Raw genomic sequence first — 13,723 nt, 5'->3', positions numbered from 1 at the left:
GAAAGGCGTGACCACATCTGGGCTGCAGGGTGGGTCAGCTGCATCTCTGAACTCGGGGTTCGAAAGCCCACCCGCCCCTCCAGCGCCTCGGCATTTGGGGCGCTGTCGTGCCTGAGCGCCGCGGTGCCTCCTGGGCAGTGTCCTAAGGAAGGGGCGCCCCAGAGCCCTTGGTCTTTTCAGGAACTTTTCTCGCTGAAAAGGCACAAAGGGAAGCGGTGCTGGAGCAGTTACAGCCGCGCAGCCGTTCCCTCTGAGAGCAGTTCCACGCCCAGCCTGCAGGTGGCGCCCAGCGGTTCAGTTGCAGAGGAGGAGGGGCGCCAACTCTCAGGCCCCATCTCTGCCGAACACGGGCAGCATTGGGGGGTGGGGGCGGATTTGGAATGAGGTGACCCCTTGCCGGCTTCATCTCTCTGAGTCTCAGTTGTGTGGAAATTCAATGAGGGAAACAGTGTGCACTTAAAAAGCATCCCAGGCCGAAACCGGTTTGGCTCAGTGGATAGAGCGTCAGCCTGCGGACTGAAAGGTCCCAGGTTCGATTCCGGTCAAGGGCATGTACCTGGGTTGTGGGCACATCCCCAGTAGGAGATGTGCAGGAGGCAGCTGATTGATGTTTCTCTCTCATCGATGTTTCTAACTATCTCTCTCCCTTCCTCTCTGTAAAAAATAAATAAAATATTTAAAAAAAAAGCATCCCCAGGTGCCTTAGCCGGTTTGCCTCAGTGGATAGAGCATTGCCCTGCGGCCCCGGGTTCGATTCGGTCAAGGGCAGGGGCGGGGGGGGGGGGGCACGTGCCGGAGGCAACCAATCGGTGTGTTTCTCCGTCTTTCCCCCTCTCTGAAAATCCATGGGAAATTATCCTCGGGTGAGGATTAAAACAAAAACAATAAAGTCACACAAAATTGATCTCATTTTTATTTTTTTAATATATTTTATTGATTTTTTACAGAGAGGAAGGGAGAGAGATAGAGAGTCAGAAACATCGATGAGAGAGAAACATCCATCAGCTGCCTCCTGCACATCTCCTACTGGGGATGTGCCCGCAACCCAGGTACATGCCCTTGACTGGAATCGAACCTGGGACCTTTCAGTCTGCAGGCCGACGCTCTATCCACTGAGCCAAACCGGTTCCGGCCAAAATTGATATCATTTTTTAAAAACATCCCAGTTGCTGTTTCAATGCTTAGATGACATCGGCTGCCCTGGGAGAGCTCGCCTTTGACGCTAAAGCAGTTCCCCAAACTCCACACTCCCTTTCCCCCGACTCATCAGCCTTCTAACTGTCTTCTTCCCGGACCCGCCGGCACAGGAGTTAGCGACAGCCTGTCCAGGTGTTCCTTTCCCTCGGACGTTGGCCAGAGCATCCATCGTGCCCTGGACCCTCCGCCACGGGTCTCTCTTCCCAACAGGCTCTGTGGCATCCTGGGCCTCGCCTTCCAGAAGCCTTTCTAACAGTTGCGTCAAGTTTATTCAAAGCGCGTTTTGAATATTAGGTCCTCACAACAACCCTCTGAGTTAGTGCAACCCTTGTTGTCACCCCCCGGTTTTACCGATGCGGGGATTGAGGCAGAGAAGTTCACAAGTTTACCAGCTGGGATTCGGGCACACACAATCCGACCTCAGAGTCCACGCTCTTGGGCACCATGTCATACTAACCTTCACTCCTGCAACTTCTGCCCTTCTCCCCAGCCCTTGTTTGTGCGGTCCCTCCTCTTGGGGCGCCCTCTGCGCTGCTTCTCTTCCATCAGCCACACCTCTTCGGCGAAGAAGACACACCTGTCTGTCCTGCTGCTTGGTCTGGACCCCCTTATAGCTCACCCCACATGTTCTGTACATGATTTCTGGGAGTATCGTATTTTATAGGTATCCACAAAGAACCCTACACGATCTGAGTTGGAAGGGAAACAGAAGTCATGTAGGGAAGGGGCAGAGGAGCTGAGGACTTGAGATCTCAGAGCAAATTGGGAGTCCAGGCAGGGCCAGCACGGCTTCGGCCAGTGGCTGCTTTCTTCACCGGGTCACCTAGCAGGCTCTCTAAGGCAGACCTCAAGAATATGCGTTTTACCAAGTTTGTTAGGAAATGCTCGCGTACACTTCAGAGTTTGCAAGATCGTGGCCCCACGGCCCAGCGCGCATGGGTCTCAAAAAGGTTGCGAAAATGCATTGGTTTTTAAAAATCCCGCTGCATCACGGGAAGTGTAGTTCCGGACCTCTCCTCTCCCCGCCGCAGGGAGCATTTTACGGAAGGCGCCGAGTTGGTCCGGAAATAGCCGAGTGTTCCCTGGCGCGCCCTTTCCTGCCCCGTGGCATTCTGGGAAAGGGCAGTTTCCGTTAAGTACAGGCAGAGGCGCGCGATCCGCCGCAGTCGCACGTGAAGGGCTGCGCGATCGTCGCTCGGGCTGGTAGCTCTCCGCTGGCCGCGGAGCGTCCCGGAAGCAGCGGGGAGCAAGAACTGTCCCGCGGCAGCTCCGAAGCTAAGCCCGGAGCCCGGCGTGTGGCGCCTCGGAGCACAGCGGCGGCACCATGTCCTTGATCTGCTCCAGTGAGTACCTGCTGCGGCCGATCGAGGGTCGCAGGAGGCCGGGGAGCCGAGCGGGAGGGTCTGCGGCCGCTGCGGCGCCGGGGCCGGGCGGCGGTGACCGCGGGGCGCGGGGGAGGCTGGGCGGCCGCCTGTCAGCACGGGGGTCCTCCCCCTCTGCGTGGGATGCATCTGCGCAGCTCCTCACCGTTTACGTAACGCCTCGAGCTCATTGTCGCACGCATCGCCGAGGCCTGCCACCTCGCTCACGCAGCGGGCTTCGAGGCCTGGACGGCCGGAGGGAGGGAGCCAGCTCTGGCGTAGGTATCGGGATCGCGAGGGCTGGTGCACGGTCCGCCGGGGGGGCTGGTGCGCGGCTCGGGGCCTGCGTTTCCCCTGCAAAGGCGATCATTGCACGGGGTGTCGTTGAGACCTCGCTCGGGTGGGCCCCGCTGCCGCAGTGTGCGCGGGTCACGCGGAGAGGCGGCGGCGGCGGCGGCGGGGCTGGCAGCCAGGGCTGCAGCTCCCCGCCTCACCCCGTGCGAAAGCCGCGGGCATTGGCGTCGCCTTCCTTGGCCTCCAGCTCAGCGGGCTGGTGGCCTCCGAGCGGGAGTAGAGGCCCGTGGTGGCGGCGGTGATGGTGGTTTCGGACGAGACGTGAGGTCCGGGGAGATGGGCTTTTCTAGTGCCGCGCGGCCGGCCGGGGGCAGAGCTGGGGGCTGCGGCGAGGCTCCCTGATCCCGCAGCCGTGCGTTTCCCATGCATGCGCCGCCCTCCCCTTTGGTATTTGTCGTGGCCTCCAGATGGCCATCCTCGCTGCTTCAACAGGTCACTGCCTTCGCATCCCTTTCTCTATTTGCTTCCTGACGCTCAAGCTCTTTTCTGTTAGAATCTTTCCATTCCCCCCCCCCCCGCCCCCCGCCCCCCACTCCCGGGCAAAGAAAAGGGGGGCAGTGGTGATTAGCAGAAGGAAGCCTTCTCCTTGAAGAAGTCACCGTGTGCAGAGTATTTCGCATTTATTGTTTCCCCTCCGTCTGGAGGAAGCGCGTTCCCATATCCCCAGCATCCTTCCGCCCCTTCCCTCCGCTGCATGCGGCGCGTTTACGGTGTTTACCGAGCGGCTGCTGGGCTGCGGGAGTCCAGCCGCAAGCGCCGTCCTCAGGGGATGCGCACTGCGCAGCAGCCGCCGCAGGCGAGGGAATGGTGCCTCCGTTGCGGGAGATGGTGCAGATGAATTAATCTGTGGAGCTTGGCGACTGGTAAACAACATGTGGCTGTTTTGTGTCCTTATAGCACCTGTCACGTTGCTTTGTCATTTCTTTGTCCCACACTCCACCCAGGCTCCGGACCAGCAGTGTCCAGCTGGTTGTGGCAGGAATTTTGAGAACACGCCATACCTGGCTGTTAGGCAGGGACTGGGGCCCCTTTCCCTTAGGCTGTCAAACAAAAAATGGCAGCAGCCAACACGATACTGGCCTCCAGTGGAGGGAATCAAATAAATGCTTCTTTGTGTCGGCCGGACAGACAGTGTAGCCGCGGGGTTGGGAGATGGAAGAGGGTGACAGTCACTGCTCTGGACTGAGGTTCCAGTGGCCTGTGTCTGCATGTCCCGGAGTGCGAGCATCTTGTTCAGAGCGAGGTGGCGGGAGGGTGGCTGCTCTCAGGTGCCTGCACACAGCCGTGCATGTGGGCTTCTGGCTGTCAGGAGGCCGGGAGGGGCTGCTTATGTCGCAGGGAAGCGTTCGAGGGACAGGAGAGAGCTGGCGTGGTGTCATGTCTTGACTCCTGTTCGTTGAGGGTGGGGACACATGGCGTGCTGGGGCCAGCAGCAGAGGAGGCGCCCCTCGGCCCAGGGTCCCTTCACCACCCAAGTGCCTGCCTGCCGTCTCCGCAGTCTCCAATGAAGTGCCAGAGCACCCGTGCGTGTCCCCCGTCTCCAACCACATCTACGAGCGGCGGCTCATTGAGAAGTACATCGCCGAGAACGGCACCGACCCCATCAACAACCAGCCTCTGTCTGAGGAGCAGCTGGTGGACATCAAAGGTGCCTGGAGGCCGCCCGTCTGTCCCAGCGCAGCGCATGGGGGGAGCGTGCGCGGGAGGAGCCGCAGCCGAGGGGGGAGAGCGGGGAGAGGAAGGGTCCCCCGGGGGGTGGTTCTCATGCCGCTCCCCCTCTCTCGGCAGTGGCTCACCCAATCCGGCCCAAGCCTCCCTCAGCCACCAGCATCCCAGCCATTCTGAAGGCCCTCCAGGATGAGTGGGTGAGTCCCTGGGGCAGAACCGGGGCTCCCGGCGGAAGTCCTCACTGGGTGGGGCCTGGGGGGAGGACGGAGCACTGTGTTCCCATTCAAGGGCAGGATGGCCGTGGAGGGGCCTGGTGCTGACATCACAGATCTGGGTCCCGCCTGAGCTCCGCCCGCACCTGCCGTGTGCCAGCGCTAGTGTTCCTCCCCGGACAGCGTGGCCAGTGCCGCTCAGGGCGTGGGGAGAATTAGGGTCTAAATTCATGTCTCCAGGGGCTGGTTTCATCTGTCGGTGCATCTGCAGCACCAGGAGCCGGGCTGGCATGTGGTAGGTGCTCTCAGATGTGAGCGAGGGCACGGGGGTGCCGGGCGCGGTGCCCGGCGCTGAGGGCGGCCCGTGCATAGCATTCTCGGTCCCTCTCGGGGAGAAGGTTTGCCGGTGAGGTCGTGGCGAGGGCAGGGAGAGTGGCTCCCGCCCCTGTGTGTGCCCAGGTCGGCAGGCCCGGGCGCGGGGTGGCTGCAGCGTGTTCGGGGCCACGCAGATAGTGCTCAGGTCGCCGAGGCCGTTCCTCTCCCCACGGCCGACCCTTCTGCTGGGTGCCCCCGCCCCTCGCCGCCCCTCACGCGTGGCTGCCCCCAGGACGCCGTCATGCTGCACAGCTTCACTCTGCGCCAGCAGCTGCAGACGACGCGCCAGGAGCTGTCCCACGCGCTGTACCAGCACGACGCCGCCTGCCGCGTCATCGCCCGCCTCACCAAGGAAGTCACCGCTGCCCGAGAAGGTACAGCCCCGCCCCGCCCCACGCTGGGCTGGCCTCGCTTCCGCACGCCCGTGCCTAACGCCATCTTCTCTCTCAGCTCTGGCCACGCTGAAGCCGCAGGCTGGCCTCATTGTGCCGCAGGCTGTGCCAAGCTCTCAGCCAAGCGTTGTGGTGAGTGCCGTCGGCCCCCGCCCACCCCCCACCCTCCTGCCGCTGCCCTTTCCTGCACGCGCCTGGCCCCCCAGGCCTCCCTCACCTTCACGTCTTCCCTGCAGGGAGCCGGCGAGCCGATGGAGCTGGGCGAGCTGGTGGGAATGACGCCCGAGATTATCCAGAAGGTAGGTGCGCTTGGGCGGGGGGGGGGGAGGGGGGGGTGTGGGGAGCGGGGCCTCACTTCTCCCTGGAGGCCGGTATGAGTAGGACCCAGGCTGTTAGGCAGTGGGTCGTGCCCAGCAGACGGCCCGGCTGCGTTTATGTCGCCTTTTATGAACTTTATGACCTTGGGCCACTTACCAGCTCTTTTGTGTCCCTTTTGCTGCTTCTAGAATGAGAACCAGCGCCTCCTCCACAGACTTGTGGGCGTTAGACTGTAGCCCAGCGCTTCCCTGGGGGCTCTTTGCAGACGTTAAACACTTTGTTGCAAGTCTTCAGGCTTTGCTGAGGGAGACGGGACAGGAATTAGCATCTTCCTTTTCAGGATGGAGACTCAGATCCCAGGGCACAGCTCACACCACAGAGCGGGCCAGGCGGGCGGGCTGTTAGAATGCAGCCCTCCCCCCAGGACGCCCTCCCCGCAGGACGCCCTCCCCGCAGGACGCCCTCGTTTGTGTCTAACGAGCAGTGCGGGCCCCCAGGTTGCACCTCAGCTCAGCCAGGCGGGCCTGGTGCTCTGCGCACCTGTCTCCTTGCTCTGCCGTTGTCCCCTCTGCGGCCTTGGCGAGTGACCACTTCTCCGAGGCTCCGTTTCCCCTGCAGCAAAGTCATCAGCACCCGCCCCCCAGCCTGGAGGGCGAGGGAAGGGCTCATGCTCGGCCCCTGACAGACACCTGTGGGATAGGGCTGTGCCCGCACCCAGCTCCCCTCGTCTTGGCGGAGAGCCTGCCTGCACTGAGTCTGCTCCCTCTCGTCCGCAGCTTCAAGACAAGGCCACCGTGCTGACCACGGAGCGTAAGAAGGTGCGTGTGCTCCCGGGGCCGGGCAGGTGGCCGGGGGGCAGAACCCTGTGGGGGCGGCTGCGTCCTGCACTCACCGCCCTTCTCGGGCCCTGTCCTTCCTCAGAGAGGCAAGACGGTGCCTGAGGAGCTGGTGAAGCCGGAGGAGCTCAGCAAGTACCGGCAGGTGTCTTCCCACGTGGTGAGTGGCCGGGCGGGCAGGCCAGCCTGGAGCCAGCGGGCAGCGAGCTGGCCCGCGCCTCTGGCCCCGTCTCCAGCCTTGGCTGCTGCCTGGTCACCTCGCTTCCTGCCCGCTCTGGCTTCCCAGTGATGCGGTGAGGGAGGTGCTGGTCCAGGCAGAGGCCAAGTGCAGAGGTGGGAACACAGGCCGCTGGCTGGCTGGGCGCGGGGGCCAGGGGGTGTGGGGCCCTGACCTGCCAAGACTGGGCCCGACTGGGTTCGCTGTGACAGGGCCTGCACAGCGCCAGCATCCCCGGGATCCTCGCCCTGGACCTCTGCCCTGCCGACACCAACAAGATCCTCACTGGTGAGAGCTGGCCTGGCCTGGCCCGCGGGGTGCAGGGGGGACGGGGGTGCTTGTCTGTCCTGTGCGTGAGCCGCAGGGCAAAGGGAGCCAGAAGGGCTCTGCTTCGGGCTTCACGCGCGTCCTTCCAGGCGGGGCGGACAAGAACGTCGTCGTCTTCGACAAGAGCTCCGAGCAGATCCTGGCCACCCTCAAGGGCCACGCCAAGAAGGTCACCAGCGTGGTGTTCCACCCCTCCCAGGTGGGCTCCCCCCCATCTCTCAGCCCCCACCCCTCCCAGGTGGGCTCCCCCCCATCTCTCAGCCCCCACCCCTCCCAGGTAGCGCGCTCCTGCCCCCTCATCTCTGAGCTCCCTGTCAGCAGCTCAGGCCCCAGAACCAGCCCCGCCCCTGCTGCCTCCTGAGGAAGCGCTCTGCTCTCCCGAGTGGACAGTTAGGGGCTCTGCTTGGAGCCATCTGTCCCCCTTTACTCTGTGGGGCCCGCAAGGCGGCCCTCGGACCAGGGAGCAAAAGCCTCTTCGTCACGTAGTGTTATTAGGAGAGGGACCAAGGCCCCTGTGTTTACAACACAAACCGCAGGAAACAAAGCCCAACGGAACCGGGGCTCGAGGATCCGAGGCCGCCGGCACCCCCGGTCCTCGCGGGCGGGGGGCGGGGGGGGGCGTGGTGCCTGTCACGGCCAGTGGGGCAGGATAGACGGGCCTTGGGGCCGCGGGAGGCAGTCCTGGCAGCGCCCTGGTGTCGTGGGTGTGGCTTCTCAGGCCTCGGACGGTGGGTCTGGCGCTGAGACAGTGGGGCTCAGCCAGCCTTTGCCTGTTCCTTCAGGAAGTTAGAAACAGAAGAAGAACGTGGTGAATCTTTCATAAAATAAACTTCTTCGAGGGAAAGCCCTCCTTTCTTACTGGGGCTAATATTTCTCTCATGAAATCACGTTGACAAAAGATGGTGGGTGGTTTTACCTTCGTTTTTAATGTTCTAACCACAGTGGTTGGCGACGCTATAGAAGTTCCCTCCCTGCCCAGACTGCCCTGGGAGCCTTAGATGCACTGGACATGCCTCGCAGCCCTTCGGGGCCAGTGCAGAGGCCGCCACCCGCCACCTGCCACCTGCCATCCGCCCGGAGGCACGGGCCCCGCCCGGCTGTGAACGCAGCAGTGCGGCCCCTCCCCGGCCAGCTTCTCTGGTCCCGGGATGCTGCACCTGCTGCAGTTCTCCGCTCACCCCTGGGTGGCGAGGCCTCCAAGGCCCAGTGCGGGTTGAGTTAGCGTCGGGTGTTTCCCCGGTGGCCCTGGGAGGCAGGGCCGAAGGAGGAGCCGCGCGGGGGTGGCAGCCCCAGCCTCTGAGGGCGTTCGGTGCAGCTCTTCTCTCCCTGAGTGCCCGCTGCTCTGTCCTCTCAGGAGCTGGTGTTCTCTGCTTCCCCGGACGCCACCATCAGGATTTGGTCGGTCCCGAGCTCCTCCTGTGTGCAGGTGGTGCGGGCCCACGAGAGCTCTGTGACGGGCCTCAGCCTCCACGCCACTGGCGACTATCTCCTGAGCTCCTCCGATGACCAGGTGCGGCCCCGAGTGCCCCGAGCATCGTGGGAGGAGGGACAGCTACACACACACCCCCGGCCGCTCCCCAGCACAGAGAGCGTTTCCTCTGCCCGTGGGGCTGGCTTCAGGGCTTGTCGGACGGGGTCCCTGCTCCCCGGAGGGCACCCCCTTTCTCACTGCTGCCTGGTGTGTGTTTCAGTACTGGGCCTTCTCGGACATCCAGACGGGGCGCGTGCTCACCAAGGTGACGGATGAGACCTCTGGCTGCGGTGAGTGGTCTCCCTTCGTTTGCTGTCTGTCGTTTATCTCTATGTTTCATTTGCTCACGTGTTCCTATAAAAACACATTGAGCACCTTCTGCCGTGCTTGTCCCCCGGGCTCTGACCACGCCCCCCTTCCCCCAGCTCTCACCTGTGCGCAGTTCCACCCCGATGGACTCATCTTTGGGACAGGAACCATGGACTCTCAGATCAAGATCTGGGACCTGAAGGTAGGACCTGCAGCCTCCACCTGCCGCAGCCAGAGCCCGTGATGCTTGTGTGCCTGTGGCGTCCGGCCTGGGGTCCCGAGAGGGGAGAGGGCTGTGTGTGGCGTGAGGGGTAGTCGGGGGCCCCTGGGCTGGCCCCACCCCTGCTCTTCCTGCTGCTGTCCTTCCCTGAGAGACAGGATGTCTCCGAGGGAGGGTTCGGCGAGCTCTGCTCCTCCCTCTCCTGACCAGTGGTGACCTACTGCCCTCCCCCCACCCCCCCATGCAGGAGCGCACCAACGTGGCCAACTTCCCTGGCCACTCGGGCCCCATCACCAGCATCGCCTTCTCCGAGAACGGCTACTACCTGGCCACGGCGGCCGACGACTCCTCCGTCAAGCTCTGGGACCTGCGCAAGCTGAAGAACTTCAAGACGCTGCAGCTGGATAACAACTTTGAGGTGTGCCCCCCGCCCCCCATCTCTCAGTTACTCACCGGAACGTCTGAACAGCCTCGCTCTCCCGGTGGCCCGATCCCCTTGCCCTCGTGTGACCTCTGTCCTGGCTCTGGCAGGTGAAGTCCCTGATCTTTGACCAGAGCGGGACCTACCTGGCCCTGGGGGGCACCGACGTCCAGATCTACATCTGCAAGCAGTGGACGGAGATTCTCCACTTCACAGGTGGGGCCTGGGGTCCCGAGGTCTCCGGGGGCTGGGGGGCAGGCCGGAAGCGGGGGTCTCACTGGGTGAGGAGCTTCTGGGCGTGCGTGTGCCTCAGCAGCTGTGAGCCAGCCTGAGGCAGGGGCGCTCAGTGACTGAGAAGACGGACTCGGGAGGGGCGGCTGGGCTGCCCGCGCCGGCTCCGCCCTCCGCTCTCCGGGGCCGGGATGTGCGTCCCAGGGGCCGAAAGCGGTGTCAGCACGGGGCCTGCCTGTCGGGAGGATCTGCCCTCCGTGCTCCGCATGCGTCCTGTCCGTCGTGGGGTTAGAGCCGAGTGCGAGGGAGGAGGCCCCGCCCTGATGGGCTGTCCGGTCGGTGAGGGAGGGGTGCACGTGACTCCCGGTAAACGCCTAACTGCATGTGACCGTGCCGGACAAGAAGGTCCAAGGTGCCGAGACGGACACCGGTCGCCGCCGCCGTCGCTGTGGCCTGGGCGTGTGCCTGTCCCTCGCGGGGCTGTCGCTCTCTGCCTTGGAAGCGGGCAGAGCGGCTCTGCTGTGCAGGTGGCGCCAGCAGGGACGTGGGGGTGGCGTGCGTGGTGGCAGCTGCTGTCTGTGTGGACAGTTCTTGTGTGAGTGGCAGGTGGTGGGCGGGACGCAGGATACTCCCCTCCGGGGGCTCCCAGGCCTCACAGCGCGGTGTTTCGGGGGCTCCCAGGCCTAACCACGGCCGTGGCTGAGCCCTTCCCCGACGCCGGGGTCTGAGGCCGGCGGGAGCCAGGGGCCTGCAGTGGACCCTGAACTGCTGGCAGCAGATCCCCCTGATCGGGCCTGAGGAACATGCAGTGACGCCCGAGTCCCGGGGGAGTGCTGCCCAGCCCCTCTGCCCCGCCCCAGGCCCTGTGAGGGGCCCGGGTTCTCTAAGAGTCGGAACCCGTGAGCTAGAGCAAGCGGAGGGCCGTTCCAGCTACAAGCAGGCTGACCACTGACACTTCAACCAGGGCTCAGCCACAGTGAAAGCCAGCCTCCGCCTGCTTCTGGCTCAGCGCTCGCCGCCCGGCTCAGGGCAGCTCACCGACGGGCAGGACCGCAGCTGCACAGACGCTCGGGGCCGGGGGTGGGGGCTGGTAGTCCTCTGTGCACTCAGCCCACGGCAAAGCCTCGCGTGCCTGCCACGTGCCCGGCACCGCGTGAGGCCGTGCGGGGAGATGCAGGTCCCACCAGAGCCCTGCCCTGCCCTCAGAGTGTAAAGTCCGGGGGAACCAGACAAGCAGTCACATGGGGGGGGGCGGGGGCGGGGGGACTGTGGGGGGGCGTGTGTCGTCGGGTCAGCGCTCAGACCCGAGGGGAAGGCCTCACGACGCCTCATCTCTTGCAGAGCACAGCGGCCTGACCACAGGGGTGGCTTTCGGGCAGCATGCCAAGTTCATCGCGTCCACGGGCATGGACAGGAGCCTCAAGTTCTACAGCCTGTAGGCCCTGTCCCTTCTGACGGTGGGGTAGAGTTAGGGTCGGGGAGGGGGGAGGCAGGGGAGAGACTACTGGGGGGGAGGGGGGCCTTGGGGGGACATTCACTTCATTTCACTGGTCTGGGTGGGGGCCTGCACCACCCTCACCCACAGCTTCCAGGCCCGGGCGCAGACGTGGAGGTAGCGCTGCCACCCTCCGGGGGCCGGTCGGCACGGCCGCTCCGCACCCTGGGCTCCAGTTCCAGACGCACAGGCTGAGCCCAGGGAACTGAAGGGATGGGCACGAGGGCTGGCGCAGGGTTTTGTAAGCAGCGACCTAATTTCATTAAAAAAAGGAAACCATAAAGCTGGTCACTTCCTCTGTGTGTGTGTGTGTGTGGCAGGGACCTGGGTGTGTGTGTGTGACAGGGACCTGGGTGTGGGTGTGGGTGTGTGTGGCAGGGACCTGGGTGTGTGTGTGAGTGACAGGGACCTGGGTGTGGGTGTGACAGGGACCTGGGCTGCATCAGTGGCGGGAGTGGGTGGGAACTGGGGGTGCGGCCCCTCAGGAAGCCGGCAGCCTTCTGTCCTTTGCTTTCGTCGCTCTCTTACATGCCCCCCCCCCCCTTAAATGAAAGGAAACAAGAACAAACCTACAAGCCATTTGCCAGAAAGTCTCTCCAGGTCCCTGCGGGCCTCGGCCTGTGCTTCGTAGGGTTCATGTCACTCGTGCCCCCACTGCCACCAGCCTGGCAGGGAGAGAAGTGTGGGCAAGTGGCCTTTTCGCGCCCAGCCGGTGTGGCTCAGTGGTTGAGCATCGACCTATGAACAGGAGGTCACGGTGCGATTCCGTCAGGGCACAGGCCCGGGTTGCAGGCTCCATCCCCAGTGGGGGGCGTGCAGGAGGCAGCTGGTCCATGATTCTCATCACTGATGTGTCTGTCTCTCCCCCTCCCTTCCTCTCTGAAATCAATAAGAACATTTTTTTAAAAGATGGCCTTGAGCAGTGAGCAAGGATCCTTCGTTGTGAACCGGCTTAAGCAGAAAGGATTTGTAACTGGCAGCTGAGTCCGCATAGGGCCGGCTGGGGGGGCGGGTGGGGGGGGGAGATGAGTGTGCCCTGGAGGGGGTGGGGCTGCCTGAGGGGGGGTGGTCGGGAAGGGCCTTGCTGAGGTGCCGATGGGCACATTGAGCCCAAGTGCCAGGCAGAGGGGACGTCTGAGGCTGGGGGGATGGGCGTGGGGGTGGGGGTGGGGTGTGGAGGGACAGGACAGGAGGGGGCCAGTGTGACCACCGGCCTGGCAGGGTGGTTAGTACTTGATGAGCAGGCCCAGTGCAGCGTGGGAGGATGGGGGGGGGGGGGCGGCGGGCGGGGGGGGGAGAGCATGAGAAAGTGGGAGTCAGTGCCGCGGGGGAGGGCTTGTGCGGGAAGGGAGCGACGGCTGCGGCCACAGCAGAGTCTGTGCGACGCACCCGGCCTGTGCGTCTCGCTGGCCAGTGCTGCTGGGCACGGCGGGCGTGCGGGCCCTGCAGGCAGCACGCGAACAGCTAGGAAAACCCGGGGCTGCCCTTTTCGCCCCGTTCCCTCAGTCCGCATTCCCCTGCGAGCCTTCGTGGGCCTGGAGCAGGGGAGGAGGCGGGCGGCCGGGGTCTCGGCCCGAGTGCGGGGGGGTGGGGGGGGTCTTGCCACCGCCTGTCACGGCTCCAGGTGTGGGCTCGGCTGCCTGTAGGGAACCTTCTCCGGACCCGTGTGGTCGGGCCACTGAGGCTTGTATTTCGGGCCCAGGAGCAGCCGTAGTCCTGCATGTGAAGGGAAATGGTTTGGGGGTGTACCCGGTGCCTCTTGCCTCCCATGTGACCCTGAGCGCCCCAGCAGGCATGCCCCCAGCCCAGCGTCCCCCCTGCTGAAGGGGAGGGTGTGGCTGCGTTGCTCTCAGCCTTGGCGCACTGCCCAGAGCGGCCACCTGGGGGCACTGTAGTTCCGTAGCCTGCCCGTGGCCCCACACCGCCCCAGGCTGAGCTCAGCGCCGTAGGGCAGCCCTGCCTGGGCCTGATCTGCCACAGGAGACCAGCGGGGAGTGAGGCTGAGACTTTAGGCCGTCTGACTGGAGGCCCCACGCGGACCACCCCCGGTCCACTAGGGCGGGGCAGGGGCTGAGGAGCTCTCGATTTCCAGGACGGAGTGGCCAGCGGGGCTCTGGGAGGCAAGCCCTGTCAGCATCTGCATCTGAAAACCCAAATCGATGTGCCTGCTCCCGGGCTGATCCGGACCCATGAGCGGGCCCCGCCCCCCCTGCTTCTGCCCGTCCCGCACCCAGGGATACTGCCGGGGCCGAGCCTGCAGCCTGGGCATGTGCCCTTGACCGGAATCGAACCCGGGACCCTTCAGTCCACAGGCCAACG

General features: G+C 64.2%; 1 protein-coding gene across 3 annotated transcripts; it reads left to right on the top strand.

The window, feature by feature from the left end:
- The first annotated feature begins 2,306 nt into the window (after nucleotides 1-2,306).
- On the top strand, nucleotides 2,307-11,702 carry PRPF19 (pre-mRNA processing factor 19). 3 transcript variants are annotated; one of them, XM_081099713.1, is made up of 16 exons: nucleotides 2,307-2,540; nucleotides 4,411-4,560; nucleotides 4,701-4,777; nucleotides 5,400-5,541; nucleotides 5,618-5,691; nucleotides 5,796-5,858; nucleotides 6,654-6,695; nucleotides 6,799-6,873; nucleotides 7,143-7,218; nucleotides 7,347-7,456; nucleotides 8,612-8,767; nucleotides 8,949-9,018; nucleotides 9,154-9,239; nucleotides 9,505-9,675; nucleotides 9,789-9,894; nucleotides 11,251-11,702. In XM_081099713.1, exons 1-16 carry the CDS (start codon nucleotides 2,522-2,524, stop codon nucleotides 11,346-11,348), a joined length of 1,515 nt encoding a protein of 504 aa, XP_080955839.1. In that variant the 5' UTR covers nucleotides 2,307-2,521; the 3' UTR covers nucleotides 11,349-11,702. The 3 variants fall into 3 exon arrangements, with proteins under 3 accessions (XP_080955839.1, XP_080955840.1, XP_080955841.1); XM_081099714.1 differs by having other exon boundaries at nucleotides 2,312-2,540; nucleotides 5,439-5,541; XM_081099715.1 differs by lacking the exon at nucleotides 2,307-2,540 and adding an exon at nucleotides 2,767-2,836.
- The last annotated feature ends 2,021 nt before the right edge of the window (nucleotides 11,703-13,723 follow it).

The sequence above is a fragment of the Myotis nattereri genome, assembly GCF_964212035.1.
Source record: "Myotis nattereri genome assembly, chromosome: 9".
Taxonomy (NCBI): Eukaryota; Metazoa; Chordata; class Mammalia; order Chiroptera; family Vespertilionidae; genus Myotis; species Myotis nattereri.
This window is presented reverse-complemented; position numbering and strand designations above follow the sequence as displayed.

What these genes read in the sequence shown, in the direction of transcription:
- PRPF19 (XM_081099713.1), top strand. An exon ending in GCTCTCAGCCAAGCGTTGTG is followed by an intron (nt 5,692 to 5,795) that starts GTGAGTGCCGTC and finishes TCTTCCCTGCAG; the next exon opens with GGAGCCGGCGAGCCGATGGA. An exon ending in TCAAGATCTGGGACCTGAAG is followed by an intron (nt 9,240 to 9,504) that starts GTAGGACCTGCA and finishes CCCCCCATGCAG; the next exon opens with GAGCGCACCAACGTGGCCAA.